We start from the raw sequence: 25,147 nt of genomic DNA, 5'->3' as shown, positions 1-25,147 counted from the left end.
TGACCTTGGAATCCCCTGACTCTTATAAACATTGGATATACTTTATCATATATGCCAAAAAAAAAAAATTGTACTTGTGAGCTTTAGAGCGTACTATGTACTTTTGATCTTCTGATAGCACGAGGATGCATCGTATAGAGTTGCACGTGGTGGTCGGCCCGGGATAACTCCGCTTCTACCTAAAGCGCCGCGACTCCACACCTTCTCTTATCAACGACAGCACTGGACACCCGATTGCAGAGCAGTGTCCATGCCCCCATGACCCTCTATGACAGACGTCGATGTCTTCCGCGATGCAGAGTACATCGCTGACGTGTTAAGAATATCCCTCGAAGATGACAGCGAGGGCGATTCACCAGCCGGAACTGGTCCGCTCAGCGCCCAGGACCGCAGTCGCGTAAGGAAAGGCCAGTCAACAGCGAAAAACGCGTTCATTGACCGACTACTTCGGGATTTGGATATTCTCATCTATTGTCAATTATCAGCGCTGTATTATATGGAGTGAGTTTGGTCCATGACTTTCGCCTCGATGGCCGAGTGGGGAGAGCGATCGCGATAGCTGCAAGCAACTTACCCCGGCTTTTCATCCTCGAGCCCCACACCTACTACAGGCAACTTGCTGACAAGTTTTGGAATTTTATTCAGCTGCTCTGTCGTTTTGTTCGCTATTCGTGCCGCCGTTCAACTCATCTTCTTCACGCCTAAAGCATCGCCGTTTGAACCAACCCGAAACCAACCCTTCGTGACAGCTATTCTAGGCAGCAACCTGTTCTGCATACTCTTTCATGCTTTCATCATACGTCCCGAGGCCGGCGAAGCTACGCGCGGCTATCTGCATGGCGGCTTGTTCATCGATTTCATCGGACAAAAGCCCGTTCCGACATTCCAACTCATATCCTTCGATGTCTTAATCCTCCTTGTCGATTTTCTCATGCTAGGTCTAATTATCGAACGAGTTAAAACGGCCGCTCTAAACCCACCTTCTACAAGTACCACTACGAATAACGCTGCTTCAGCGAATGCAAATACGGGAACGGATGCGGAGACGGACGGCAACGGCCAGACCGAGCGGCAAGATCACGATGCAGAGGAACGAGGAGTCATGCGGGGAGCCGAGGAAACGGATACGACTGACTCCAATAATTCTGAGACTGGGGTTTCCACAACTCCACCCGTCGTCGATATTGATGATGACTTCAATGATGAACGTACGACCCTCCTTGCGGACCCCGATGACAATGCCGCAAGTCGGGATGGCCACCCACTCGACTCCTTCTCCTCGGGCGTGGCCGTTATTATGGAAATGGGACTCTTTACGACAATACGAGATCAATGGATGTACTCCACTACACCGCGACGGCCAGCAGGCTATGTGCCATCGACCGAGACGGCTACATTTCTGCGACAGCGCTTCGGATTACAGGTTGGAAGTGATGGTCGGATCGTTCGAGTGAACGCATAGACCCTTCAGGCTATGCGCTTCGTATACAAAGAGCTTTTTTTTGGTCGCATGGAAGGATTTATTCACAAGGCTTGATTATCTGCATGCCTGCCTCGGTGCTGGCTGCCGAGCCTGATTGAAACATACAAACGCATATCAAAATGAAAATTACTGATAGAGCTTGGTCTTTCCAAATGCATACTAAACAGTCAAAAATACGCTGTCAACTGAGCTTAAAAGGCTCCTTAAATAGCAAAACAGTACGGAGTGCATCCATATGCAGTGCCTCCAGGGCTAGTAGGTAGTACTTCAATGTTAGATCAAATTTTCAACACAGAACAGTAAATACAAATCAACATTAAATATTTTCCAGAATGCTACTTCAACACCGGGATATGATATCTCTGTCATAATTCAATCAGCCTCCTAGCAAGCACCATACAACATGCTCACTTCTCTTCCGGCTTGACACGACGATCTAAAATCTCATCAATAATTCCAAGCTCTTTAGCCTCTTCAGCACCCATAAAATAGTCTCGCTCCATCAGTTTCTCAATATCATCAAGCTCAAGCTTCTTCGGACCATTAAGATGGCGCTTATAAATCTGGTTGAGCTGCGCCCGAATACGCAAGATCTCCTTAGCATGAATAGCGATATCTGTCGCTTGACCATGGTAGCCACCGGAGGGTTGATGAACCATAATTGACGAATGAGGAAGACAGAAGCGCTTGCCAGGTGCGCCACCAGCAAGGAGAAGAGAGCCCATAGACGCAGCTTGTCCAACGCAGATGGTGCTGACGGGGGCAGCGATGTATGTCATTGTGTCATAGATTGCCAATCCTGAAGAAAGGGCATATTAGAGATATCCCACAGGACAGGGGAAGTATCACGTACCAGCTGTTACGGAGCCGCCGGGCGAATTGATATAGAGATGGATAGGCTTTTTGGGGTTGTCGGCTTCGAGGAATAGGAGCTGAGCGACGATTGATGCGGATGCTATTTCGTTGACTTCTCCGTTAAGGCAGATGATGCGCTCTTTGAGTAGTTTGGAAAAAATGTCGTCTATGATGCGGTGAAAGATGCGAAACGATCAGTTAAGTCCAGGATAGTCCGAGCAGGTATTGGGGTTGGAAATAAAATGTGAGAAATGCGGGGGATCTCGATCCGACGTACAGGTGTGCCAGCCACCAGCCTATAGAGATTGAGTGTTAGAAGTAAAAGATAGATGTGTTAAGCAAGAGCAACATACGACAGTCTCAGTAACAAGAGGCATTGGGGTCCAGCCCCGCGCTGGTGAATAGTCCATTGATGGCCCAGAGCTTGAGAAGAGTCGCGCGCCGGCAAAACGCGCAAGGGCGGGAATTGTGGAGAGAGGGGCCCGATGGCCTAGTCTCTGAAAGAGAGGGAGACTGGAACGCATCATGTTGCCGGTTTGTGATGTACAGATGCAAATGGACCGGGAGTTGGAGAAGGTGAAATCAGAACGGCGGAGCTGTCGAGCGATAAAGTCCACGATAAGCTCCAGCCACCAAGTGCTCCACTCTCTCACATACGAGTCACGACTCACGAGTCACGACGACTCCAGATGCCTGCGAATTCCAACGTTCAAATATTTGAATCTCTCTGGAACTGCTTCTAGCTTGTCTCCTGCCAGAACAAATAGGTCATGCAGCATCTTGTAAACCAGTACTAATTACCTAACGCTGAATACTTTCGGCCATAGTTCGCAGAGGAGTGTTGCTTGTCTCCGGAGCAACTCCGCAAATGGCGAGTTCTGATTGGCACAACCCGACAACGGATAATAGGAAATTGCCGCAACAAATGTGAACTTCCTTTCTACACGAGCATCAGCATGCATTGCACCAACCGCCGGATCCCACTTGGGATATGGCGCCTGCGTATATTCCACCAACTTCTATCAAGCTCTTATAAACAAGCTCAAACATCCCGCTCCTTCTCGTCAAAAATCCACCAAAAGCCATCCCAAGACGACGCCTCAATTCCTCCATCACAACGCCTACCCCAGTCACCTCTCCTCACCCGCCCACGCCCGGGACCAAACCAGGCCACCGGTCCCAAACCAGCCCCTGAAAATGCCAGCCTTGAACCTCTGGCGAAAAACCCCTGGGCACTAGCTCTGGCGTCGCCAATGAGAACATGTTCTTTATCGGGAGCAAGGTTGCCGCGCGCACTCATGGGAGATTGGGGTTTAGTGCGCAAGCCGGACACGGATGATATGTATTTTTTACCAGTGGATCTGCTCAAAGACTCACTTGCTGGAGGCAAAGCCAAAGCGAAACCCAACAACTTGGACGAGACTCAGGGCGCAGTTAGTACAGACAACAGCCCCGTGAAAGCTCGGAACGAACCATTTGGCCGCCAGCTAGTGTTCCATATGACCAATTTCTTGTCATCACTACGAGTCATCTCCAAGCCACTGGGTAGAACGGGCGGCAAAAGGCCTGCGGTTACGAGACTTGTGCCTTTCCGGTGGAAGCATCCCCAAGGGCCAATCACAGCGCGTGAAGAAAAACAGCTGGTCTGGATGGATAACATGCCAGATTACATGTTGACGCGTATGAGAAGTCATGTGGTGAAGCGTCTCGTTGCTGCGTGTCAACAAGCAAACCATCTTGGTGCTGCGAATGGGGTATGGACTGCCATTGAGATGCCAGAGTATTCGGCCTCGGCTCTTCCGGAGGCATTGGGCCAGCTGGAGCCGATTGCAAAAATGGAATGTGGTGCAGTGCTTCTTCTAGGAGACTCACATTTAGGTGGCAGAGGATCGTTCCCAGATTCGGTTACCCTTCCTCAGGTTCAGCGAGGTGTTCCTGTGTTTGACCTTTCGATAATCTTATCAGAGTCAGACTTGATGAAGCTTCGTGAGGATGTCTCTCACTTCCATCACTCGGCCTTGTTCTTCAGACCGAATAACAAAGCAGTCAACGAGTTGATGCTGTCGCTGTGGAAATTGAAGCAGTTCCTTGCAGAGGACCTCGAGGCGTGAGATGACATGAAGGACCTTTGTCAGTCTCAAATGTTTATAATCTTCTAATTAACCCTAGTATCCCATATAAATATAACAGTACTGCATGGATGACTTCGCTCACTACTATTCTACTACAAAAGCTCTATGGAAGCGTGGTGGAATATGGGATCAAGCCATTTTTTCTATCTAATCAAAGAAAACAAGCAACATTGAAGTCAGAGTCAACACGAACAGAGCAATCTCAAAAAGTCTTTTGTCCTTCAATTGCCAACATTTGAAGGTTCCATCTGTCCCAGACCTCCAATTTAACGTCAATACAGTTTCATCTTCTTTCTAGTCCGTGGGGGTCCATTGTAGGAATTCGTGAAGGAATACCTCCCGACTCCCGAGAAATGCGGTGGCCACTTGATTGCAGAATTTTGCGAGAGGATTCAAGCCGAGGCAAATAGCCGTGGCAAATGGAGCAGTATTTACTGGTGCTGAGAACGAGCTCTCACACAAAGAAATCGAAATCCCGTCAATATGATGTGAATCTAATCGAACCAGCTCATCAGGGCATTGTGCCATCTCCACATGCATATCACCTATATCACAGCGTGGTCAAGGCCAGTCAAATTGCAACCGAACCGATACAAATACAAATTTTTCTTCAGTGTTGGAGCTCCAATCTGTCGTCATCACCAATTCACGTTTCAGAGAGCAAGACTTGAGGAAAATCGAACCATTAGCGGCTAGCCCCATGGTCCCGTCCAAAAAGAAAGCGGGGCTCATCGGCGTCATCAAATGACGGCAGCTGCAGCAACGGCTCTAGTGATGATGCGTACGACGTCTACGAGAGCTCTATTAGATCTATCACATAGTGACTTAGAACCTACAATGACCAAATGATTTATTGGTTGTTTAGCGGAGAGTCAGGTGATATATGCATCATGTGACACGCATCTTGTTTGCTGTCAGCCTTGTCCCCCTTGATGCTGTGCCTTCCTTTCCCCAATCAAGGGCACCTTCGACATGTTCTCATACGTAGTCAAACGGTTTTCGTACCTACAGCAATCGCTCCTACACTTCATATTACAGCCGTTCGGCTTTTTCTCCCGCATAATTTCCTTCATTGAGAAGCTCACATGTGCAAAGAAATGCCCGAGCGATCTCGAGTCCAATATCCCTTTCGACATCCGAGCAGGCCCTTCAACATGTGAAACCTACACCGTGTGCTTACAACCTCAGTATGACCTTGATATATTAGGCGTTGGGGCTTCTGGACAAGTCTACAATGTCAGCGACCAAATTGTTCTCAAGGCTTGTCGGATTTTCGCACCACCTAGCAGTGATTCCTCTCGAAGAGACCTTTGGCATTATGCTTCGGACACACTATTTCATTTCAATTTATTGAAAGACGAACGAACCGTCTTGCAGCAGCTGCAAAATAAACCACATCCTCACATAATGAAAGCCATCGATACTGGTCATCGAGAAGGATTATATCTCCGCAAATATCGACAACTACCCGCGGAAGTAAAAGCAACGCAAGCTCGCCGGATTAGATTATACCGCGATATCGCGGATGCTTTATGCCACCTCCACAGTCTTGGTATTGTTCACGCGGATGTAAGAGTTGATAATGTGCTTTTTGATGATCAGTTTTCAGCTATCCTTTGTGATTTCAGCGCTGCCAGCCCTTGTGGCCAACCCAATCTGGTCTTTCCAGATCTCCCACTTCCTATCAATGGCCCCTCGCCGATCTTGACCGAGGCATCCGATATGTTTGCACTAGCCTCACTCATATTTCAGATGGAGCACGGATTCGCCCCTGGCCTATCACTTGAGAATGGGAGACTAGCTCTGCCTGAATTAACATCGGGGAACCAAGGCATTGACGAAGTTATACAAATGGCCTGGCTTGGAAATTACAGCCGCACGTCAGATATGCTACATCAACTAGCTTTCATTGATTCCCAGATGAATGAATATGCTGAAAGCACTGAGGTACCCTCTGATCTTGAAGACTTGAATCTTCAAATCTTGGACTGGAAAAAACACCGGATTTGTAATTTTGGTAGGCGTCAGCCTCTTAGGAGATTCCAAAGCAATTCATTTTTATCCGCTAACTTTTCTCTAAGGATGCGTCCTCGAAGGGATTCTTTCAGAGGAGCAATTGAAAGTCCTGGCTGAACGACACGATATGGATCCAGATGCAGATCTACGATTCACTCATTACATCTTGCCCTAAGTTGTAAAATGGTCATGTATAACCAGGACCTGGAGACGAGTGTTGGAGATGTAGTATTGTTCCAACTTTATCAGTGCTTCACTAATAGTGTCATCGTCCATAAAAAAAGTCCCCCGGCTTGGACCAGACGAGAGACGCGAAACTTTTGCGTATATACATATCATGCATCTAACTTTGAACGGCCAATCACGTACCGTGCTCTTACTAGGAGATACTTACAGGTGATGTTAATGGCCGTCAATGTTTGGAACTCTTCGGCAGTTTGCACATTCATCCCGCAGGTTTTGAGAACTCCCCATGGGCACTTCCGGCTACATATAGGGCTCAGCATGACTCTCAGGACACATGCGAGGCTACGTAAGAAACATTGAGCTTTGGAAACATTGAATTAGGCAAATCAAATAAGCTCTTATTAAATGCCTATGCACGCACTCTGTTTGCTGGAGGGCTCACTGTTCAAAGGCAAGCCCTCGGAAAAGTGCGTTCGTCAAACCTGGTAAAAAATTGCATTCCAATGGCCTGGTCGCTGTCACGGGCCTGGCCCGAACCTATCAATAATCTTCTCAAGACGTTCATCATGGACATAACATTGTAGCATTTTCGTCTTCCATGATTTCCAGTCTGTGTCTCTCTCAACTCCAAATGTAGCCCAGATACCTCGGATTAGTAGGAGTGTTTCATCCCAGGACAAATCCACGTTAATGCCAAAGAAGAACCTCCGCAACTTCTCATTTTTGCACATAATATCAGCCAACTCATCTTCTCCTTTCTCCTTCAAGAGGCGAGCTAACGCACAATCATAAATAGTCACGGATGGGAAGCCGTTATAAATATCATCCATTTCTACTGTCGCCAAAGAGGGTCCAAAAGCCTCATCGGCAGGAACCACCCGAGCCATTTGCCAATCAATTATACCAACAACATTCAGCTCTTCGTCCACCATTAGATGATCTCCCTTATCATTCATATACTTGATATAGAGTTGCTCCGTCTTTTGAACCGAGCTACAATTCAACTTTAGTGAAAAATCCTGGATCTGGGATTTTAAGTAAAGAAATAAGAGATAGGCATTTAATAGGAATAATAGGAAAAGCTAGCCATTAGCAATAAGGGCCATATTTTACTCTATAAATAAATTATAATAATCATTAGCTATATTATAGGGCCCAGAAGGGCTTAGAATAAGAAATTACTTACTAGCAATAATAGAAACTATTAGTTTTAAAGCTAAAGGGCCTAGGAGAAGAGAGCCAGCTTAGGAGAATGGATAGTATTTAAGCTTAATAAGAATATCTATTAATCTATTCTATACTTTCTCCTTATTATTATAATCTATAAAATACTTATTATATAGTCCTTACTGATTCTAAGGTTTACTAGGTATCTCTTCTATAAGAAAATAGCTTATACCAACTCTATTATTCATATTACTAGCAATACTATACCCAAATACACAAGGGGTAGGCACTTTAGTTATCTCAAGAAATTTAAGAGTAACATATTCACTGTGAATAAGATAGTTAATAAGTTGTTGAGGGAAGTTGCTATTAATTCGAGGTACTCAAATAAGCCAAGTAGAACCATTCTCAGTAAAACGAACACGGGCGTGATAATTAGCACAGCCCATAAGTGCTCCACGGCCCCATGCGGGTGGATATTCAATCTCGCATTTCAGGCCACCATTTAGTTCCGAGGCTCTCTCGCAGACAGCTCCGTCATTGATTTTTGCTCAAAGACTTTTTACTTCACCATAGACCTTGGCCTCAAAATGATCATCCGTGAGGGGCTAGTAGGAGTCAATTTTGAGTCAATCCGAGGATAAGCAAGTGAATAGAACGAACCGTAACCTCGCACGTATGAGATGGTGGTCGACCATGGGTTGAGCAAAATTGTTGACTGCATCGCTCACAGGGACCGATACTCCGTGTACTCGGTAGCACGCAGCCCGCGTAATCACAAGAAGAGAATCTGTCAAGCATGGGAGATCTGGTGGATGGGGGGGGGGGCCTCTAGTGTCTTCGTTACGCAGTGGCAGAGCGGGGGGAAATAAATTAGACGGGTTGGGCTGATAAAAACCTGCGCCAGTAGCCCCTGCGCTGCACATGTGTGCTTCAATGCAGCGGTCGGAGATGGCACAAATACTGCAGCCCCTCGACCACGACGAGTCCAGTCGCAGGCGAGCCCAGAGTACTTGAGAGAACTTCACTCGGGAAAATATAAAACTTGAAAGAATCACGAAAAGACAGTTTGGAAGCATTAGATACATTATCATGCGATAAACCACGCTTGTGGCATCATGAGAGAACCTTTATACAAATATTCAATGCCGACCAAGGCTTGGAACTAGCAAAGAAACATGAGAATAGGGGTAAAAGGAAAACCAGAAGAAATGCAGACCAAGGCCACATCGGCTCAAGCAATACCAGCCTACTGGGTCTTGTCATCCCTTTGGCGCTTCAGAGAAACTGGGGTGTACTCGGTGTCAAGAACATAATCCCACCATCGAAAGCTGCTGGAGTAGTTACCGATGAACTTTTCATGGTGCAGATCATGATGATCAGCACCAGCCCAGAAAGGAAGAAAATGGTGAAGACTCCACGGAAATTCATAGCCACTGTGAGCATCAATGGCCTGAAACAAACGCAAGACAATCCATATGTACATTGTGAGAATGTGCAAATCACCTGTCACAGCACACCAAAGGATAGGACAGCTAACTGTACCGAAGCCCAGGATCATCACTTCGATAGGTGAGGCATATTCAGCAGCCAAGCCGAACGGAGCCGAATACTGGTGGTGAATCTTGTGAATGGCCTTGTAGAGAGGGCCCCAGTGAAGAGAACGATGAACGAAGTAATGCCAAGTATCCTCCATCACGAAGAAGATTGCAATTTGGTATGCCATGGTCCAGAGGGTGGGGAAGGGGATTGAGGTTGAGAGTCCGCAGAATTGTGCCATAGGGTGAAAGAGCCTGGAATTAAGGCAAGCAATATGAGATTATGATCATCTTACAGGAGGACTGGAATCTTACCAAATCTGTGGCAGCTCAACGGTGAAGTGACTTAAGAGCACGAATTTCGCACAGTTCCACTGCTCCCGGAGCGATGGAATCTTGTTCTGCAGGGTGTTAAAAAAAAGGTCAACTCCAACCTTAACCAGAGGGGTTTTACTTACACCCTGAATCTTATAGTGGTTGAATAAGCCCAAAGTGTCTATGAAAATCCAGGGCAGTGACCGACCAAAGTAGACCATTTCATGCAAGACGAAAGACATGATCCCTGTGGCCAGGACATCGTTTTGCATCCAGGCATACCAGGCTGCCCATAATCTCTCTGGCACATTGAATTGGGCGTTGTGCTTTGAGATTTCTTCGAACTGGCCCCAGTATGTTCCTGGGGACAAGTCCTTTGAGTCCCTAGTATGCAGTGTTAGGTGGGCTGGTATAAAAGACTCGGATTTAAAGGAGGTGACCACCGTACATTGTGATTTTGTGTTCTCCCCCTTTTCTCCGATAAAGTGAGAGAATGGACAGATTAAAAGCAAAAATTGAAGAAGTAGAAACATTTGAATGATCTGGGGAACAAACCAATCCCGACGTGGCGTGACCAACTTTTTCACTATATAGGGATAAGCCCACTGGCTAGCGGCTAGCCGGTCGCCCGAGGTCACCCCACACCAGCATCAATTGATAATGTGGAATTCCCCCGTCTGTGTATGGCTGGATTTTTAGAATGGAAAAAGTTAGCTGTCTAAGTCGCCCTTTTGCAATCCAGGGAGAACTACGGAGCAGGCCCACCATCGCTATCTCGTGGGTTAGGTCATCCCAGGTCTTTTAAGATATCAATGTCTTTGCATATAAAGCGATGACCTACTGATTGAAAAGTATGTACCAAACAAACCATCTTCATGTTACTATGTTGAAATTTGTTTCTTGGATTATACTTGGCCCTATCAACATATACTGACAAACCTACAATCAATCCTGTCCAATCTTCCATAACATCACAGGCCATATAGATCGGCAAAAGGATCTATACTAGAATCTTCCTGTCGCGTGTACTCATTTCCATTGGCAATATCCGTAGCCGTCTTCTCGCCAAAAACTTCCGCAATCCAAGCAAGTGTCGCGTCCATCCCAGCACTAACGCCCGAAGAAGTCCAAATGTTACCATCGGCCACCCATCTCGCATGCGATACCCACTCCACCTGAGACCTTAAAGCCACAGTTTCATACCATGCCTTCTTATTGGTAGTCGCCTTTTTGCCATCCAGGACCCCGGCCCGCGCGGCAAGTCCAGCGCCAGTACAGACGGTAATCAGGTACCTGAGTTTCGGATAGGTATCTTGAATGAAAGTGATGACTTCTTCAATCAGCGGGCTATCTCCACGTGTGCCCAGGCCTCCCGGGACAAGCAGAACATCTAGCGGTGGTGCAGCTGCAAATGTATGCGTTGGGACGACACTTTGAGTGATTGCGTTGGGAAATTTGGATACAGCTGTCGACACGGGCTCCAAGGTCGAGGAGATGACAGCCAGTGTAAGACTTTCTGTTTTTGAGAGACCGTTCAAGTAGTCCAAGGGACCAAATACATCCAGGGCTTGGAAACCTGGGAACAAAGCCACCCCTAAGCGAAGTGGCGGGGCTGACTGGCCTGTGGTTTTTTTTTTTTAGCAAGCGTTTCGATGTGTGGTAGTGCAATGGGAACATTGAAAAAGTTGCCAGACTAACAAGCTTGCAAGACTCACCTGGCATAATTATATCGTGAAATTGTCAAGGTTGTATCGCAGGTGGAAAAGACTACGGGGAGCGTCACTGATAAAGTAGTGTTGATCTCAATTCTCATTGGCTCTCGACTTGACGGGTACATCCGCACAGATCGACACTGACGTGCTCCACTTCATCAGCATCTGCACTAAGTGCAAGTATGTATGATGTAAATCAATGTGAGTTATGAATTTCATCATCAGACTGCTTCGACTGTTGATTTTAATGTTGTGTATGATTGGTCCTTCGGTCACTAAGATCGAAACTTTACTCGAGAATCAAAAACGCGGTTAAAAATAACCAAGAACAAAGAAACTGACCAGTGAAAGGGCATTGGAAAATGCTTCGCATGTTTTCTTTGATCCAAAACAGTACAGTGAAACTGCACCGCCATGACAATAGAAAGAATAATCCGAGTGGAGTCCTTGGAATGTATATTCACAGTTCAAGCCTACTTGCAAGTCAAAGAATTTCCTCGGATACCCGACTTTCTCATATTGATACTTGAAATTTGGACCCATACTCGACACATGGTGGTTTATTATGATGCGACATGGACATCTTTGTTAATTAACTGGAGAGACAAAACATTCAATGAGGAACATGGTACTCAGTGCTCGTTCGCCTGCTTGAATTTCTTACCTGCTCTCTGCTCTCTGCTCTCTGCTCTCTGCACTCTCTTCACGCTCTTCGCGCTCTTCACGCTCTTTAGTCCCCCATTTCTTCAATTTCACTCGACCATCCAGCCCACCATGCACGAATTCTACACATATGTCTGGCAAGACACCAAGAGATGGTTCTGGAGATTCCTGTACAAATGGACTGGAATAACCTGGCTGGTTGGTCTATTCAAATGGTCTGGTCCGTTATATCCCCTGAGGATTTTGATCGGAAAACCAGCACCTGTGCCTTTTCAGGACGCAAGAGGCGGGTTTGATATCATTGACGGACCGGGCTTATTTGAAGAAGAGAGATTCCGCGGGTTCACTGAGGGCCACTTTTATCCCGTGCGCATCGGAGATGTCCTTCATGACCGATATACGATCATAGCCAAGCTTGGATATGGTCTCACGTCCACAGTCTGGCTTGCCGGTGACCTAGAGTAAGTCAAAAGTCTCCTTCTGATAAATTATCAAGCAGTCCTCAGATCCTGAAGCTCACATCTTATCGTGCACACTCCACAGAGATAACATGACGGTGGTTTTGAAAGTATACATACGCGATGACTACAAAGAGAAGTTCAACCACGCGCAAAACGAAATCAGAGCAATAAATACTCTCATGAAAATACCCACAAAGCACCGCGGACGGAAATATCTCAGAGACGCAATCTCCTCTTTCAGACTCGATGGACCGAATGGAGAACATACCTGTATTGTCCAGGGTCCAACGTGGCAGACCATCGAGGACCTTCGGAAGGCTCACTGTGGCGTCTTACCACCCATCCTCGTCAAAGTCATCTTAAATCGCATACTTCCGGCGTTAGATTTTCTGCACACGGAATGCAAGCTTATCCACACTGGTAAGTGCCGGTAGGGTGAAAACACACACGAATACTAACATGAAATCCTTTGCCTAGATATCAAAGGAGAGAACATTTTCCAAATATTCGATAAAAGCGCCGTCAAAACTGTGTACAACTTTGCTTATGCCGAGATGATGCACCCCTCGTCTCGCAAGTACGTTGATGGCAAGACCATCTTTGCTTCGAGGAGGTTCTCACCACCGCAACTCCTAACAGATTGCGTCCTGGGGGATTTCGGAGCTGCCCTTGCGGGAGACCAAGAAAGGCACCATTGTGCCCAACCAGAATGTTTTCGAGCACCAGAGGTAATGCTACAAGCGGACTGGAGTTATCCGGTTGACATATGGAACCTGGGTGTTCTTGTCTGGTACTGGGTACAGGGGGAGGTCCTGTTTGACGGCGGGGATCCCAAGAGCACCGACGACGAATGCCGCTACAGTACTCGAAATCATCTTGCAAATGTGATTTCCGTCCTTGGATTTCCTCCCCTTGACTTCGTCAAACGTGGCAGAAGAAGCCATGAGTTCTTTCATCAAAACGGTATGTCTCTTTCCTCGTTCACAACTGATAGCTTCTCATTGTCTTTTGTAGGGCTTTGGAGGGCCAAGGACTTCAGGCCTAAAAGCAGGCCGTGGGATAAACGAGATTTAAAGTTGCAAGGCTATGAGAATGAATTATTCTTGGACTTTATGCGGTGTATGCTTCGGTGGCGACCTGAAGATCGGATGACGGCAGCCAAGTTGAGTGAGCATCCTTGGATCAATACTTACACGGACGCAGAGCAAGATGTGATGACAAATTTTGTGGATGATTTGGAATAATAAGGGATAGATATGACACATCGCTCTGCTATTATTCCAGACTTCGCTTCGCTAAACATGGAACATTTGAAGGGGGGGGATTTACAGTATGGCAAAGCCTTACGCCGACATGCAGACTTTATGCTTCCATATGCCAGTTTCATATTGATTCAAGTCACCTAGATATTGTATTTTTTTAGAACATATGTAACAAATTTCAGACATCTACTGTGATCGGCAAATCGAAGCCCAAATGAAATTGCTCTTAATTTGCCCTGTGTAGTGGTCGTCGAAGCAGTTCAAACTACAAGTGGTAGTAAGCACGTCGGACTTACAAGCCAAACTCCGCGGACTTTCACACCACACCCTCACCAGTTCGAGGTATAAATTGCTCTTCAACAACTATCCAGTGAACTTGTCGTCTTGATCGTCCATTTATCTCGAGTGATTGCATAACGACCGACAGGTAAATTTTATTTCTCTTCTTCTTCTTCTTCTTCTTCCTCCTCTTTATCCTCCTCTTCCTCTTCTTTGCTTCTCATTTACTATACCTTCCCAGCAAATGAATGCAATCCACAACCACAATGCCAACAACCAAAAAGTTCGAAACCGGCCCCAAATGCTGGATTAACACCAAAATCTGGCCATGCCCAGAAAACAATCGCAAATCCCTCATGGTCCTCCTTCATTACTGGGGAGGCTCATCAGAGACATGGCACAGGCTTACCTCACCTAACTCCCCAACGTCACTGAGCAACATATATCCAACCATAGCCGTCGATCTTCGCGGCTGGGGCGAGTCCCGAGACCAGCCCTCGGGCCTCAGCAAAACCAGTGTTCGGACCTTCTCAATCGCAGCAATGGCCCTCGACGTAGGCTCAATCCTCCGACAAATGAAAGCCGACCCGCAGACTGCGGCTTATTTCGAGCACGGCTTCGTTCTAGTCGGTCACTCCATGGGAGCCAAAGTTGCTCTCGCGACTACCGACGCTCTGGGAAAACTTCAGCCACAACTTAAGGGATTCGTCCTCATTGCACCGGCGCCTCTTACTCCCTTGGTCCTGCCTCGTGAAATGAGTGAGCAACAGCAGTCTGCATATGAGTCGGAGGAATCTGTTCGCGATGTCATCGCCAATGTCCTTGCTGAGAAGGATAAGCTCAAGCCGTCTGATGTTGAGTTGGTGGTTCGTGATAGTCTGAGGGGAAACCCTGTGGCCAAGAAAGCTTGGCCTGCGTATGCGATGGAGGAAGATATTTCTGGGGTTGTGGAGGCCGCCTTGCGCCATTTTGGGGGCTCTTTCAACAAGCCATCGATCCGCGCGGTTGTCCTTTATGGTGACAATGATCAGGTCGAGCCCGAGAAGCGAATCATGAAGGAGGTGATTCCGTTCCTGCAGGCAAATAGGGTCCGGATTTACAATGTGAAGGCCGTCTTGGACGTGAAGCACCTTATTCCCTTGGAAGCTCCAGAGGTTGTCTATGAGCAGATCTGCCGGGGCTTCGCTTGAGAAATTCGAAATTTCTTTCTTCCCATTCTGAGGGTTTTTACCTGCGTTTTATGTTTCATCTCTTATTCAAGGCATCAGATAGAACATAGTAGTCAGCAAAACATGTAACCCAAAATTCTATTCATGAAATATTTATACCAGATATTCAAGAATCCGATTCTAGCAGATCAGAGAGTTTATCCAAGTACGCATGGGGCCGAACAGGACCAGATACAAAGTCCTCTTTCGAGCTCACGCCAGTCAAAACACCAAGCGTTCCACCCAGCTTGCCCTCCAAGCCGAACCTAATATCCGTATTGGCCCGATCTCCAATCATACAGGCGCGGCTACGATCGAAGTGGAACTTGCCCTCGATCGCATCCATCATCGCCTGACTCGGCTTACCCAAAGCAGTAGGTTCCTGTCCAAGCATCATAATCAGCGGCGCGCTCATCGATCCCGCGCCAGGGAATAAAGCCCCCGAACTCGGCAGCGTCGAATCGATGTTCGTAGCCAAGAAGATCGCGCCCCGCTTGACATAGTGGTAAGCCAGGGCATGCTTCAGGTAGTTGATGTGGAAATCGAGACCAACGAGCACAACGCCAACCTCAGGGTCGAGAATGGATTCGTCGCCCGCAGCAACGAGCTTGTAATCCGCCGGTGTGATCTCGCGGCGGTATGCGGGATCCGTGCCACCGATGAAAGGAACATTCTCGGAGCGCAATTCCTGCTCAATACCTGTCTCGCCGATGACGAAAACCTTGCGCTTATTCTCCGGTAGCTGCAGGATGCGTGAGATGTAGATAGAGGAGCTGTATGAGGAGGAAAAGATCTCTTCCTGCAAGGGGGTGGCTTGAGTCAGTCTTTTGATTTTGCGTATGTACCCGGGGGCATCGTGTGGTTTGGACTTACAACTGTGCTTGGGATTCCGAGTCCCTCCAATTTCTTGCAGTAGTCTGCGCGGGACTTGGTGCTGTTGTTTGTCACGAATACCACTTGCTTGCCTGCGACGAGAGTCAATCTCACTCCATGTCTGGTGGGTAGATGAGGTACCTACCATTCTTCCGGAGTAGTTCAAGAGTCTCAACTGTTCCAGGGAAGCAGTGATCGCCGGACCAGAGTACACCTATATTATCGTTCGGGTTTAGTCACTCGTTGCGACAAGCTGCCGAGCGGGTTGCGCGCGGACAGCTAAGGGCGGAGATAATGCCGGGGTTCGGAGGGCAGGCACATACCATCGCAGTCGAAGAGGAAGACCTAAAGAAGCAAGATATCAGTCAATTGAATCCAAGGGGCTGCTTTGCATGTTGAATGACGTGGGGATAGCACTCACATCGAACTTGTCGAGAAACTCGCGGAGACCGGCCTTGTCTCCGGTCAAATAGCGGGGCACGGTGGAAGACTGCAAGGACGCCATGTTTGCGAGATGAGCAACCAAGAAATCCCACAAAGAAGATGCGCTGATATATGGGAAATGAGAAAGGACGCTTGGAGACAAGAGAAGTACAAAGGGAGAATCTGAGTAGATTCACGATCCTGTATGACCCGAACTGACTCCCCGGTGACTCGCCGATCGCGTGGGGCAACCCGTGGGGCTCGTGGATTCTACCGTCAAATCAACTAAACGTCATATTTCTTCCCCATGTAAGAAAAACTGCTGTCTATGAGAAAAAGATTCTAGTTTTACTCTAGTCATAAATTATTCTTGCCATCATATTCGACGGCGATTGGTGGGGCCAGGAGCCAGGGCTTGATCTACTTGATCTACAAAGTTTCCATTTACGTCTGGTTGTAAGTTCGAGGCTTGCATGAGAAGAAGGCATAAAACACTCATTCATTTTAGAGATAGATGCGAGTCATCGCATGTTGAATACGCCACGTTAATACCGATGGCCATAATCATATGGGAAAGGGGCGTCAAAGAGACCTCATGTATTGCATGTTGGATGCAATGAATCAGACAGGTTTGGCTTTCATAAAAAAAGATATTTTTCATCATCTGGGACAGGTTTTCGCGATAGCACAAGCTGCCCCCAAGCCTAACGGCACCATTTCTGCCATAGACATCCTTGCCGAACAGCGTAACAGTGAGGGCATCCATTGTTTCCCCGACAATTGGCAATCGTTCCACAGAACTGATAGCATCTCGAGACACGTTTGTCAAGAGCAGTCGCATCTCTGGTCAACAAGGTGCCACCGCGAGGGCAAACTTCGAGTTTGTTTTCCATCGTCGATCCATCCGTCGTGTCCCTTAGGGCTGCTGCTGGCTGCAACACTTCCTGGGCGCGCTGGTTCTCCTGCTCAAAATACTGGCTTGCAGTGTCACTAGGTGTGAAGGACTGGGAAAGAGCAAGATCGTTGGATGGGTGATCGTATACGTCGATCTTCACTTGGTCGTTCTCGAGGTACATGTCCATGAAGTGGGTATCTTGAAGAAGTGATAGGAAGTCATCATAGCGGTCAAGGTCATCCTCATGGATAGCAGAACGAGGCGAAAGAGCCATTGCGCATGCTGTAATAGACATGGCGATGAAGAGTGCACGGAGGAGAGTTTTAGACAGCATTGATGGTTTGTTGACGCGGTGTCATGTGATTTTTTTTATATATACTACTGGTAGTGGTGACTTTGGTAGAAGTCGTTATCTTCTCACTGATCCAATGTTGGGAGAATCTTGAGCTCAGGAAAGTATTAGACAAGGTTCTGACGATACTGAGGGCAGTATTATCTGATTTTGAATTATTGAGGCCGTTCCTTTCTCCAACATTTGAAAGCTTGCCGGCCGAAAGCATCCCTGCTACAACTTACATCAAGCGATTTCCAGGGAATACCATGCAGATCTTCCGAGGCTATACTAGTGATATGCAGCTTACTATACTACGTTAAATTGTACGACCCATCTCCACTTGTTAAGATGGTTAGAACAACCGCTAGTTCCATAACAAGACGATACTTATCCACAAGACAATCAATTGATATGATTGACTAAATACAGGAAAATACAGATATGCAAAGTCTCAAAACAATGGGATAGTATGTGGATCCTTCACAAACATCTTACATGGAGGGCAGATATCGGGGGCCGAAAATCTGTTCAATGCAACATCTACCTGTGGTCTGACATGTTCTTCCGCTGTCCCTGGTCTCGGTGGGTTCAGCTCTCTAGATATCAGTCAATCGCGACAGGAATTGAGAATTTGCCAAGTAGATATCTTGATAAATATTGGTCATATGTCCGAGACAAAACCTACACCCAAGCGAGGCTCTAGTCATATACTATCGTATTCTGGAGTTGACCGCATGATTGATGTAACCTTACAACGCCGGTTAGGCTTCAGCAAAACTTCTCAACATTTGATTGAGTGCTGGGAGTTGATCTTTATCCTATTTCGTTCTTTTCATTAGTTGAACAGCCACCTGGCGTAGCGGAGCCTTTTGAATCGACCATACATGTACTGAACAATTGAAGACAAAGGTTAATTGATTGTTTGCATGCCCAGACGTTGTTCGTGAACATTAAGAAATGATATGACAAGTATTTGAACAAATTGAGAAAGCAGAACGAGGGTGGGTATTGTTAGATTAATATACATAAGTGACAGACAAACATTTGAATCATCCAGTTCTTCACATCTTTCCAGCGGGGGGTTCAATATTCCGTGTATTTATTCTTGATGAGATCCGACGCCCGCTCAGCCACGGCATAGAGAGTACTTGTCAAGTGACCGCAAAGCTGGAACGGCACAACAGATGCATCAACAACACGAACATTCTTGGTCCCATAGACCTTAAGTTGCGCGTCAACAACGCCGCCTTTGGCTCGAGGGAGCATACTGGCAGTGCCGACGGGGTGGAAGTTTGATCTGTCTGGGGGCTTGTCAGCTAGTTTCCAAGAAAGCAAGACACCTGTGGGGGGGGGGGGAAGAAGAAAGAAGGATGCTTACAGGTATCCTTGATCCAGCCTGTCCATTCAGCTTCGGTGGCATTGTTGGGCAAAAGTTCCATTCCTGGCACAAACTCCTCTGTCACAAGATCACTCAAAGGTGCGGTATTGAATGCATTGCGAATATAGAAGGCGATCTCGGCCTGAGCAATGATATCCTGGTCAAACATGAAGTAGTTTGGGTTGATTGAGGGTGGCTTTGAAGGATCGGCGGACGTGATATGGATGTTTCCTCGAGAAAAGGGGAGCAAAGACCAATATTCACTTGAGAATACATGTCCGACTGGCAGCCAGACAATCTCCGTGTAAGGAACTTGGGATTTGAAGATCAAGTTGTACTGGAGTTGAAAAGCAGCCAGGATGTTGGCCTCTTGGACTGCCCCGTTGGAGAAATTGGCGACTGTCTTTGCATAATTTGCGAGGCTAGAGTTGACAGCGGAGGCGATGGAATCAATCTTGTCACCGTATATTTGTTCAGCGGAAGGGAGGGCAGAGAAGGCAGGCAGGCCGCTCCACTTCTCACGGCTTCCGTACGTGAGTCCATTGTTTGTTTGATCCTGTAGGTTTTCGCCAACGGTGGAAATGTTGACCTTGACGGGGATGTCGTACTTATCGAGGATATCCGGGTTTCCCACGCCAGACAATTCTAGAATCACGGGTGATTTGAGGGAGCCAGCTGAGAGAATTACTTCCTTCGATGCATGAACCGTAAAGACACCCTCTGGCCCGGTGACCTCGACTCCTATCGCAACGGCCTCCTTAGTAGCGTTAGACCAAACAATCTTATTGGCGTATGTGTTCGTAATAATCTTGAGGTTCGATCGTTGCTCGTAGGGCCAGAAGTAGGCCCTAGCGGCATCTTGGCGAACATCTGCTTCTCTGTCGATGGTATCGGGGTGTACCGTAAGTCCGACCATGTTGCCCCCATTGACATCACGGTTATAGTTGACGCGGATTTGCTGTAAGGTTTCGTCGAGCACAGGGAGCACGCTGCTGTTGGCCATTGCATGAGGCCAGCCGGTCTTGACTGGCCCATTTAGTCCATGATAGGTTATATAATAGTCAGCACCACTTGCAACTTGATCGGGAGTGGGAATCTGGAAACCCTCGGATTTCTTGTAATATGGTAAAAGGCTCTTCCAGTTCCATCCTTTGTTTCCGAATGATTCCCAGGCATCGATTTGCACATTCTGTGCTCGTGTGTATGACATTCCTGTTCAGGGAGTGGGTATTAGTATCGATAGAAGAATACATGATCCATGGTGATCAACCTGATGCTGGAACATACCATTAATCGTACTTGTGCCGCCTATGGCTTTCCCAGCACGCATAGTCTGCTTTTTTCCTCCGGCGTATTTCTGGTCTTCGGTTTGATAGGCCCAATCGATATCTGTACCAAAAGCCTTGCCGTAGCCATAAGGAGTAGTAACATTGGGATTGTTGAGAACCGAATCGCCCGCTTCAATAACCGCCACAGTAACATCTTGTCGTTCTGAAAGTCTGTTAGCAACAACTAAACCACTTGTTCCTCCCCCAACAATAACAAAGTCGTAGGATGGAAGTAAGGCATCATGTTTCTTCGCAACGACTGCACCTAGCCATATACTCCCGACCACAATGGTTGAAATAATCATTTCCGCTCGGAGAGATAGAGATAATAGAATGATAAATAATAGGGTACAGGTAAAAAAGCGAAGATCTTTGGCAAAAATAACTGAGGGACCAGGCGGGAACACTTATTAGGCCTCATGGTTCGGCTCTCGACAGGGGCTGCTGGGAGGCCAACGGTGGAATGTTGGCGTCATTCTGTACAACTTTTGACATGCCGATGTTTCAGGCGGCAGGAATAACCGATGGCATGGTTGACAGCTGGACAGATGTTAGGGTATCATAATCATTCTCATTTAAATGATGATCAATCAAATCAAACTAAATACAGAACGCCTCGGCATGTTCCAAAAATGCTCATCCCGAACTCCTTCAACTCAGCCTGCCCATGTCTGACCGGAAGAATCTTGTCACTCTTTTAGGTAGTAAACAGATCATTTGCCTTGGAGAATTCCCGCAATGCGCAGGGTCAGGTCGAGGACAGACAACTGCTCGTCAGCACCATCAACCAATCGCTTATCCATCTCCGAGAAGGCCAAAACAATTTTGTTCTTCTGAGTATCCGGAATGGCCTCATTGAAGACAAGTCGTCGGTACAACTGCATAAAAAATTAGAAAAGCGGAAATTGGGCCACCAAAAATGGGAATATAGCACGAACCTGGCTAACGACCTGAGTCGCACTCCACCCGTCAGCCACAAGGTCTGTAACGACCTTGGAAACTGCCTCGTAAGATGATCCCGAGCTCTTCGGTTGCATAGCCTGCACGATTTCATCCAGTATACTTTCCGGAACAACACCAGCAATCTCCTCAATACTGCGGATCGTAATAAGCCCCGACTCCGGAGCCCCGGCGTCCGTCATTTCCTCATCATCGTCAATCTTAGCAGGGAATGCCTTGGTAGCACTAACCAACCTCGCCGCACTCTGCAAGTAGGTAATGGCACGACGTAAATCACCCTCACCGCACCGGATGAGCGTATCAATGACACCGTCCTCCAGATTCAAGCCCTCGGCCTGCGCAATATGTTCTATCCGTACTCCAGCCGCGGAATTGTCCAAAGATTTGAATCGGAACTTGCTGCAGCGACTGGCTAGTGGCTCAATAATCCGGGTGACATAGTTACACACAAGACAGAATCGCGTGATACGGCTATACTGTTCCATTGTGCGACGCAGTGCTGCCTGCGCATCTTGTGTCATGCTATCCGCCTCATCCAAAATGATAATCTTGAATGGAGGGCAAGGATATTGTGCGAGATACTCGGCGTCGAGGCCGGTGGGCTGAGAAAGTTGTGCACGGGCAAAGTTCTTGACCTTGACGCGGACGATGTTGATACCGCGCTCATCTGAGGCGTTCAGTTCGAGAATGCGGGAACGGTAGAGGGCGGGGCCGAAGAGGGATTTGGCGAGGGCAAGGATTGTAGAGGTTTTACCGGTTCCTGGGGGTCCGTAGAAGAGCATGTGGGGGAGCTGCAGGTCGAGAAATTAGCATTGACGCTGTAGAACGGGTTGCTCAGGTATTGTGTACGTTGGAAGCTTGCAATGTGCGCTGGAGGACTTTAGTGGTGTGATCTTGCGCGGCGACATCATCCAGAGTCTTAGGTCGACTATTTTCGATTAGCTCTCAGTCATTCAAAGCGAGAGAGTAAACTTGTCAACGTACTACTTCTCAACCCAGGGTTGCAATCGGGTTGAATCTTCTTTGTTGTCGCTGGCCTTCGCTTTGGAGCTGCTAGATGCTGCTAAGGCTGCAGCTCGTGCTTTGTTGTTGAAAAATGAGGAAGCCATGATAAGTCAGTAGCTTACTGGAGCAATGTTAGGACTTTTTTGGAGCTTCGAATAGCGATCGCCTTTTTGAAACAGAATTGACTGAAGATGCGGACACCATGCGCGGTGGACGGAACGCGTCTACACGTGACACGCGCACCACTTACATCTCCGCCAATCACTTCGATGGGTCTTTTAGTCCACTTCTAAGTAAAAAGCCGAGATATCAATCAAATCGAGCTATTTCTATATGCGCTACTATTTCGTAGAGACATGACTTACGTAGTATGCAATATTTTTGCTAGAGACATTGATATCGTTAAATTTTCCTGAATTCTATAATTCATCTCGTAGCACATCTCGCTCTCCCTCCATCATCCTCTTTTTAGGATTCCGGGGAGTATCATCGTGGTGCTGTCTTTCTTCCGCCAAGATTTCCTCGAGGCTGATGTCTCGCTGCTCTTTGCCATCCTCAACCATTTTCCCAATCTCGTCGATGAGCCAGTCCTCCTCTTCTTGGGAAGCCTGATCGTTATTATTTTCAAACACAGCTCCGTCTGTAGCTGTCGCAGCAGCCTCTTGAATAGTAGCAGATATACTAGCTGCAATTGAGCCGGATGAGAGTTCCACAGAGCTTTTTCCTGTAAGACCAACTACACCAAACACTGCGAAGACAAAGCGTAAAAGGAATTGGAATGGCAGCCATACCAGCCACCAGAGAGGTCCATAGAAGATACGTCGGAAGACCAGCCAGGAGATTGTCGCAATGAGGATCCAGAACGCCGTTTCAAGGTACCATGTATCGGATTTCTGAGAGCGGAGAAGGGAGTTCGCGAGGCTTCGAGACGAAGCAAGGAGGGTGTCGAGACTAGTATAAGATTCAGAAAGAGATGAAATAGCGGCAGTTGATTGCTCTTTCAGTCATGTCAGTATATTAGCCGATAGGTAATTGTCCAATGAAGTACCAACCGAGAGTCTCTTGAGCGAACTGGCTTCGGGAAAGCTCAGTTTGCATCAACTGATGAGTCCTGCGCAGGGCAGCGGTAACATCATTTGAAGCATTCAATGCCAGATCATCCTGCGTCAAATGCTCCGCATGTTTGTTCTGTCGCTCTGAAGACGGGTCAGATCGGGACAACAGCAGCTCGCGCTCCTTCCGCTTAGCAAGCTCATTTTGGCGCTTAGACTGTAACTGGGCATTTCGAAATTCGCTCCGGGTCCTATTAATCGTCAGTACCGCTTATTTCAGAATAATGGAATGAAAAGTGTAACCCACTTCTTGAGGTCGTCTGCAAGCCGCCCCGCCATGATTACAACACGCTCTTTCTCCGCCTCTTTCTCTCCAGTCGCCCCCGATTGTCTTCTTCTGCTATCTGAACCTGAATCCAGAGCTTCTACCTCAATCCGTAGCAGCTCAAGCCCGCTTTCGGCATCTTTAAGACTCGCGTGGATCTCCGCTCCAAGCTCCAGCCGAGCTTCATCGCTCTTCTCTGTGGGTGTAAAACTTCGGAGCTGTTCAACCAAAGGCTGTATTTGGCCTATGGTAGCTGAAAGCGTCTTCAAGCGCGCTTGAAGTGCAGCTGTTGTAGACATGTTTTGATGCTGCTGGGTGCACCGTGGGGGAAGGGACCGGGTTGTAGCCGCAGCGGGTAATTTGGCGGCTTAAGTCGTATTTAGGAGGATGCAAATTGTTATCTTATTAATTGAGAAGGCAGAATTTGTCACCTCGTAAGGCAGACTTGGTTTCAAAAAGCTGTTGATTGGAAGCCAACTTGGCTGTCGCAAGGTGGCAGTTGCGGCGCTGTATTGATGTGTTTGCATTTCCGGCAAACATCGGACTTCCCTCGAACTCACTCCTGCATATCGTGCATTTGCTCAACTTTGCCAATCGTTCCTCCCCAGCTAGAGAACTGACCAGCTCTCTTTTGTTCCTCCTCGCGCCTGTGCTGCCAATGCTTCCGAGCGTGTATTAATTACCCTTCGCGCGCCTCTTTGGTCAGAATTGTACTCCCGAAAAAAAACTTCCGAAACAACTTTGAGATTCAAGCCGATCAGGTACGTCCCTCGTTCTACGCCAGCAGACCAATTAACACACAAGATTGTGCGCTATCTAGTCTATCTGTTTTGTCCAGGTTACCTAACTATACCGGTAGAGGTTTCGTCCTTAATCCTTCGAACTACTCCTCCCTCTTCGCAAAGTCAACGACTTATCTACCGCCGCCATGCCTATCCCAATTAGTGTGATTACCACCTTCAAAACCACCTTCAACCCCTTCTCCCAGGCATCCCGCCCCTGCCGCCTCTTCCTCTCTCTCCTCCGAACCCCCAACACTGTTGCCGGTAGCCCAACCTTTATCGACATCAAGGTCAACCAATTGCCGCGCAACTCCACACAAGAACCCGTTATGACCATCGGCTTCAAGGGTGGAAAGGAACTGACCCTGGAGGTTGGCAAGCGTGGTCTCAAGATTGGTGACATAGTTGAGGAAGTGTCGCGAGTTGGTCGCCAATTGGAGCGCGAGGCTAGTCTGAAGGGCTGAACCATTCAAATATGGACATATCTGAATCGGTCTTTTTATTCATGTATTATA

At 47.5% G+C, this 25,147-nt stretch overlaps 14 protein-coding genes across 14 annotated transcripts; 6 read left to right on the top strand and 8 right to left on the bottom strand.

Moving 5' to 3' along the window:
- Positions 1-268: 268 nt before the first annotated feature.
- On the top strand, positions 269-1,462 carry N7466_005501 (DSC4 family protein; the record flags this gene model as incomplete). Its single annotated transcript, XM_057164898.1, has 2 exons — positions 269-501; positions 646-1,462. The coding sequence occupies 2 exons, from the start codon at positions 269-271 to the stop codon at positions 1,460-1,462; spliced, it is 1,050 nt and encodes a 349-aa protein (XP_057020497.1).
- A 428-nt stretch (positions 1,463-1,890) lies between these two features.
- Positions 1,891-2,865, bottom strand: N7466_005500 (ATP-dependent Clp protease proteolytic subunit; the record flags this gene model as incomplete). The annotated part of the gene is made up of 4 exons (XM_057164897.1): positions 1,891-2,282; positions 2,337-2,504; positions 2,616-2,634; positions 2,692-2,865. The coding sequence occupies 4 exons, from the start codon at positions 2,863-2,865 to the stop codon at positions 1,891-1,893; spliced, it is 753 nt and encodes a 250-aa protein (XP_057020496.1).
- Positions 2,866-3,294: 429 nt separating this feature from the next.
- On the top strand, positions 3,295-4,449 carry N7466_005499 (uncharacterized protein; the record flags this gene model as incomplete). The annotated part of the gene is made up of 1 exon (XM_057164896.1): positions 3,295-4,449. One exon carries the CDS (start codon positions 3,295-3,297, stop codon positions 4,447-4,449), a length of 1,155 nt encoding a protein of 384 aa, XP_057020495.1.
- Positions 4,450-5,442: 993 nt separating this feature from the next.
- N7466_005498 (uncharacterized protein) lies at positions 5,443-6,661 on the top strand (the record flags this gene model as incomplete). Its single annotated transcript, XM_057164895.1, has 2 exons — positions 5,443-6,487; positions 6,552-6,661. The coding sequence occupies 2 exons, from the start codon at positions 5,443-5,445 to the stop codon at positions 6,659-6,661; spliced, it is 1,155 nt and encodes a 384-aa protein (XP_057020494.1).
- Positions 6,662-9,088: 2,427 nt separating this feature from the next.
- N7466_005497 (sterol desaturase family protein) lies at positions 9,089-9,934 on the bottom strand (the record flags this gene model as incomplete). Its single annotated transcript, XM_057164894.1, has 2 exons — positions 9,089-9,632; positions 9,693-9,934. The coding sequence occupies 2 exons, from the start codon at positions 9,932-9,934 to the stop codon at positions 9,089-9,091; spliced, it is 786 nt and encodes a 261-aa protein (XP_057020493.1).
- Positions 9,935-10,663: 729 nt separating this feature from the next.
- N7466_005496 (DJ-1/PfpI family protein) lies at positions 10,664-11,414 on the bottom strand (the record flags this gene model as incomplete). The annotated part of the gene is made up of 2 exons (XM_057164893.1): positions 10,664-11,313; positions 11,408-11,414. 2 exons carry the CDS (start codon positions 11,412-11,414, stop codon positions 10,664-10,666), a joined length of 657 nt encoding a protein of 218 aa, XP_057020492.1.
- A 764-nt stretch (positions 11,415-12,178) lies between these two features.
- On the top strand, positions 12,179-13,772 carry N7466_005495 (uncharacterized protein; the record flags this gene model as incomplete). Its single annotated transcript, XM_057164892.1, has 4 exons — positions 12,179-12,528; positions 12,611-12,948; positions 13,006-13,491; positions 13,543-13,772. 4 exons carry the CDS (start codon positions 12,179-12,181, stop codon positions 13,770-13,772), a joined length of 1,404 nt encoding a protein of 467 aa, XP_057020491.1.
- A 563-nt stretch (positions 13,773-14,335) lies between these two features.
- On the top strand, positions 14,336-15,259 carry N7466_005494 (alpha/beta fold hydrolase; the record flags this gene model as incomplete). The annotated part of the gene is made up of 1 exon (XM_057164891.1): positions 14,336-15,259. The coding sequence occupies one exon, from the start codon at positions 14,336-14,338 to the stop codon at positions 15,257-15,259; it is 924 nt and encodes a 307-aa protein (XP_057020490.1).
- A 145-nt stretch (positions 15,260-15,404) lies between these two features.
- Positions 15,405-16,655, bottom strand: N7466_005493 (uncharacterized protein; the record flags this gene model as incomplete). Its single annotated transcript, XM_057164890.1, has 5 exons — positions 15,405-16,076; positions 16,151-16,242; positions 16,296-16,364; positions 16,474-16,495; positions 16,572-16,655. 5 exons carry the CDS (start codon positions 16,653-16,655, stop codon positions 15,405-15,407), a joined length of 939 nt encoding a protein of 312 aa, XP_057020489.1.
- Positions 16,656-17,277: 622 nt separating this feature from the next.
- N7466_005492 (uncharacterized protein) lies at positions 17,278-17,763 on the bottom strand (the record flags this gene model as incomplete). Its single annotated transcript, XM_057164889.1, has 1 exon — positions 17,278-17,763. One exon carries the CDS (start codon positions 17,761-17,763, stop codon positions 17,278-17,280), a length of 486 nt encoding a protein of 161 aa, XP_057020488.1.
- A 1,122-nt stretch (positions 17,764-18,885) lies between these two features.
- On the bottom strand, positions 18,886-20,813 carry N7466_005491 (GMC family oxidoreductase; the record flags this gene model as incomplete). Its single annotated transcript, XM_057164888.1, has 3 exons — positions 18,886-19,103; positions 19,181-20,392; positions 20,468-20,813. The coding sequence occupies 3 exons, from the start codon at positions 20,811-20,813 to the stop codon at positions 18,886-18,888; spliced, it is 1,776 nt and encodes a 591-aa protein (XP_057020487.1).
- A 408-nt stretch (positions 20,814-21,221) lies between these two features.
- On the bottom strand, positions 21,222-22,577 carry N7466_005490 (replication factor C subunit 2; the record flags this gene model as incomplete). Its single annotated transcript, XM_057164887.1, has 4 exons — positions 21,222-21,386; positions 21,447-22,259; positions 22,318-22,396; positions 22,453-22,577. 4 exons carry the CDS (start codon positions 22,575-22,577, stop codon positions 21,222-21,224), a joined length of 1,182 nt encoding a protein of 393 aa, XP_057020486.1.
- Positions 22,578-22,892: 315 nt separating this feature from the next.
- On the bottom strand, positions 22,893-24,149 carry N7466_005489 (putative protein transport membrane glycoprotein Sec20; the record flags this gene model as incomplete). Its single annotated transcript, XM_057164886.1, has 3 exons — positions 22,893-23,470; positions 23,526-23,776; positions 23,833-24,149. 3 exons carry the CDS (start codon positions 24,147-24,149, stop codon positions 22,893-22,895), a joined length of 1,146 nt encoding a protein of 381 aa, XP_057020485.1.
- Positions 24,150-24,778: 629 nt separating this feature from the next.
- N7466_005488 (mitochondrial 54S ribosomal mL53 domain-containing protein) lies at positions 24,779-25,096 on the top strand (the record flags this gene model as incomplete). Its single annotated transcript, XM_057164885.1, has 1 exon — positions 24,779-25,096. One exon carries the CDS (start codon positions 24,779-24,781, stop codon positions 25,094-25,096), a length of 318 nt encoding a protein of 105 aa, XP_057020484.1.
- Positions 25,097-25,147: the final 51 nt, after the last annotated feature.

The sequence above is a fragment of the Penicillium verhagenii genome, assembly GCF_028828195.1.
Source record: "Penicillium verhagenii strain IBT 33310 chromosome Unknown utg000006l_segment0_segment0, whole genome shotgun sequence".
NCBI lineage: Eukaryota > Fungi > Ascomycota > Eurotiomycetes > Eurotiales > Aspergillaceae > Penicillium > Penicillium verhagenii.
Note: the sequence above shows the minus strand (reverse complement) of the source record. Positions and strands in the feature narration are given on the sequence as shown.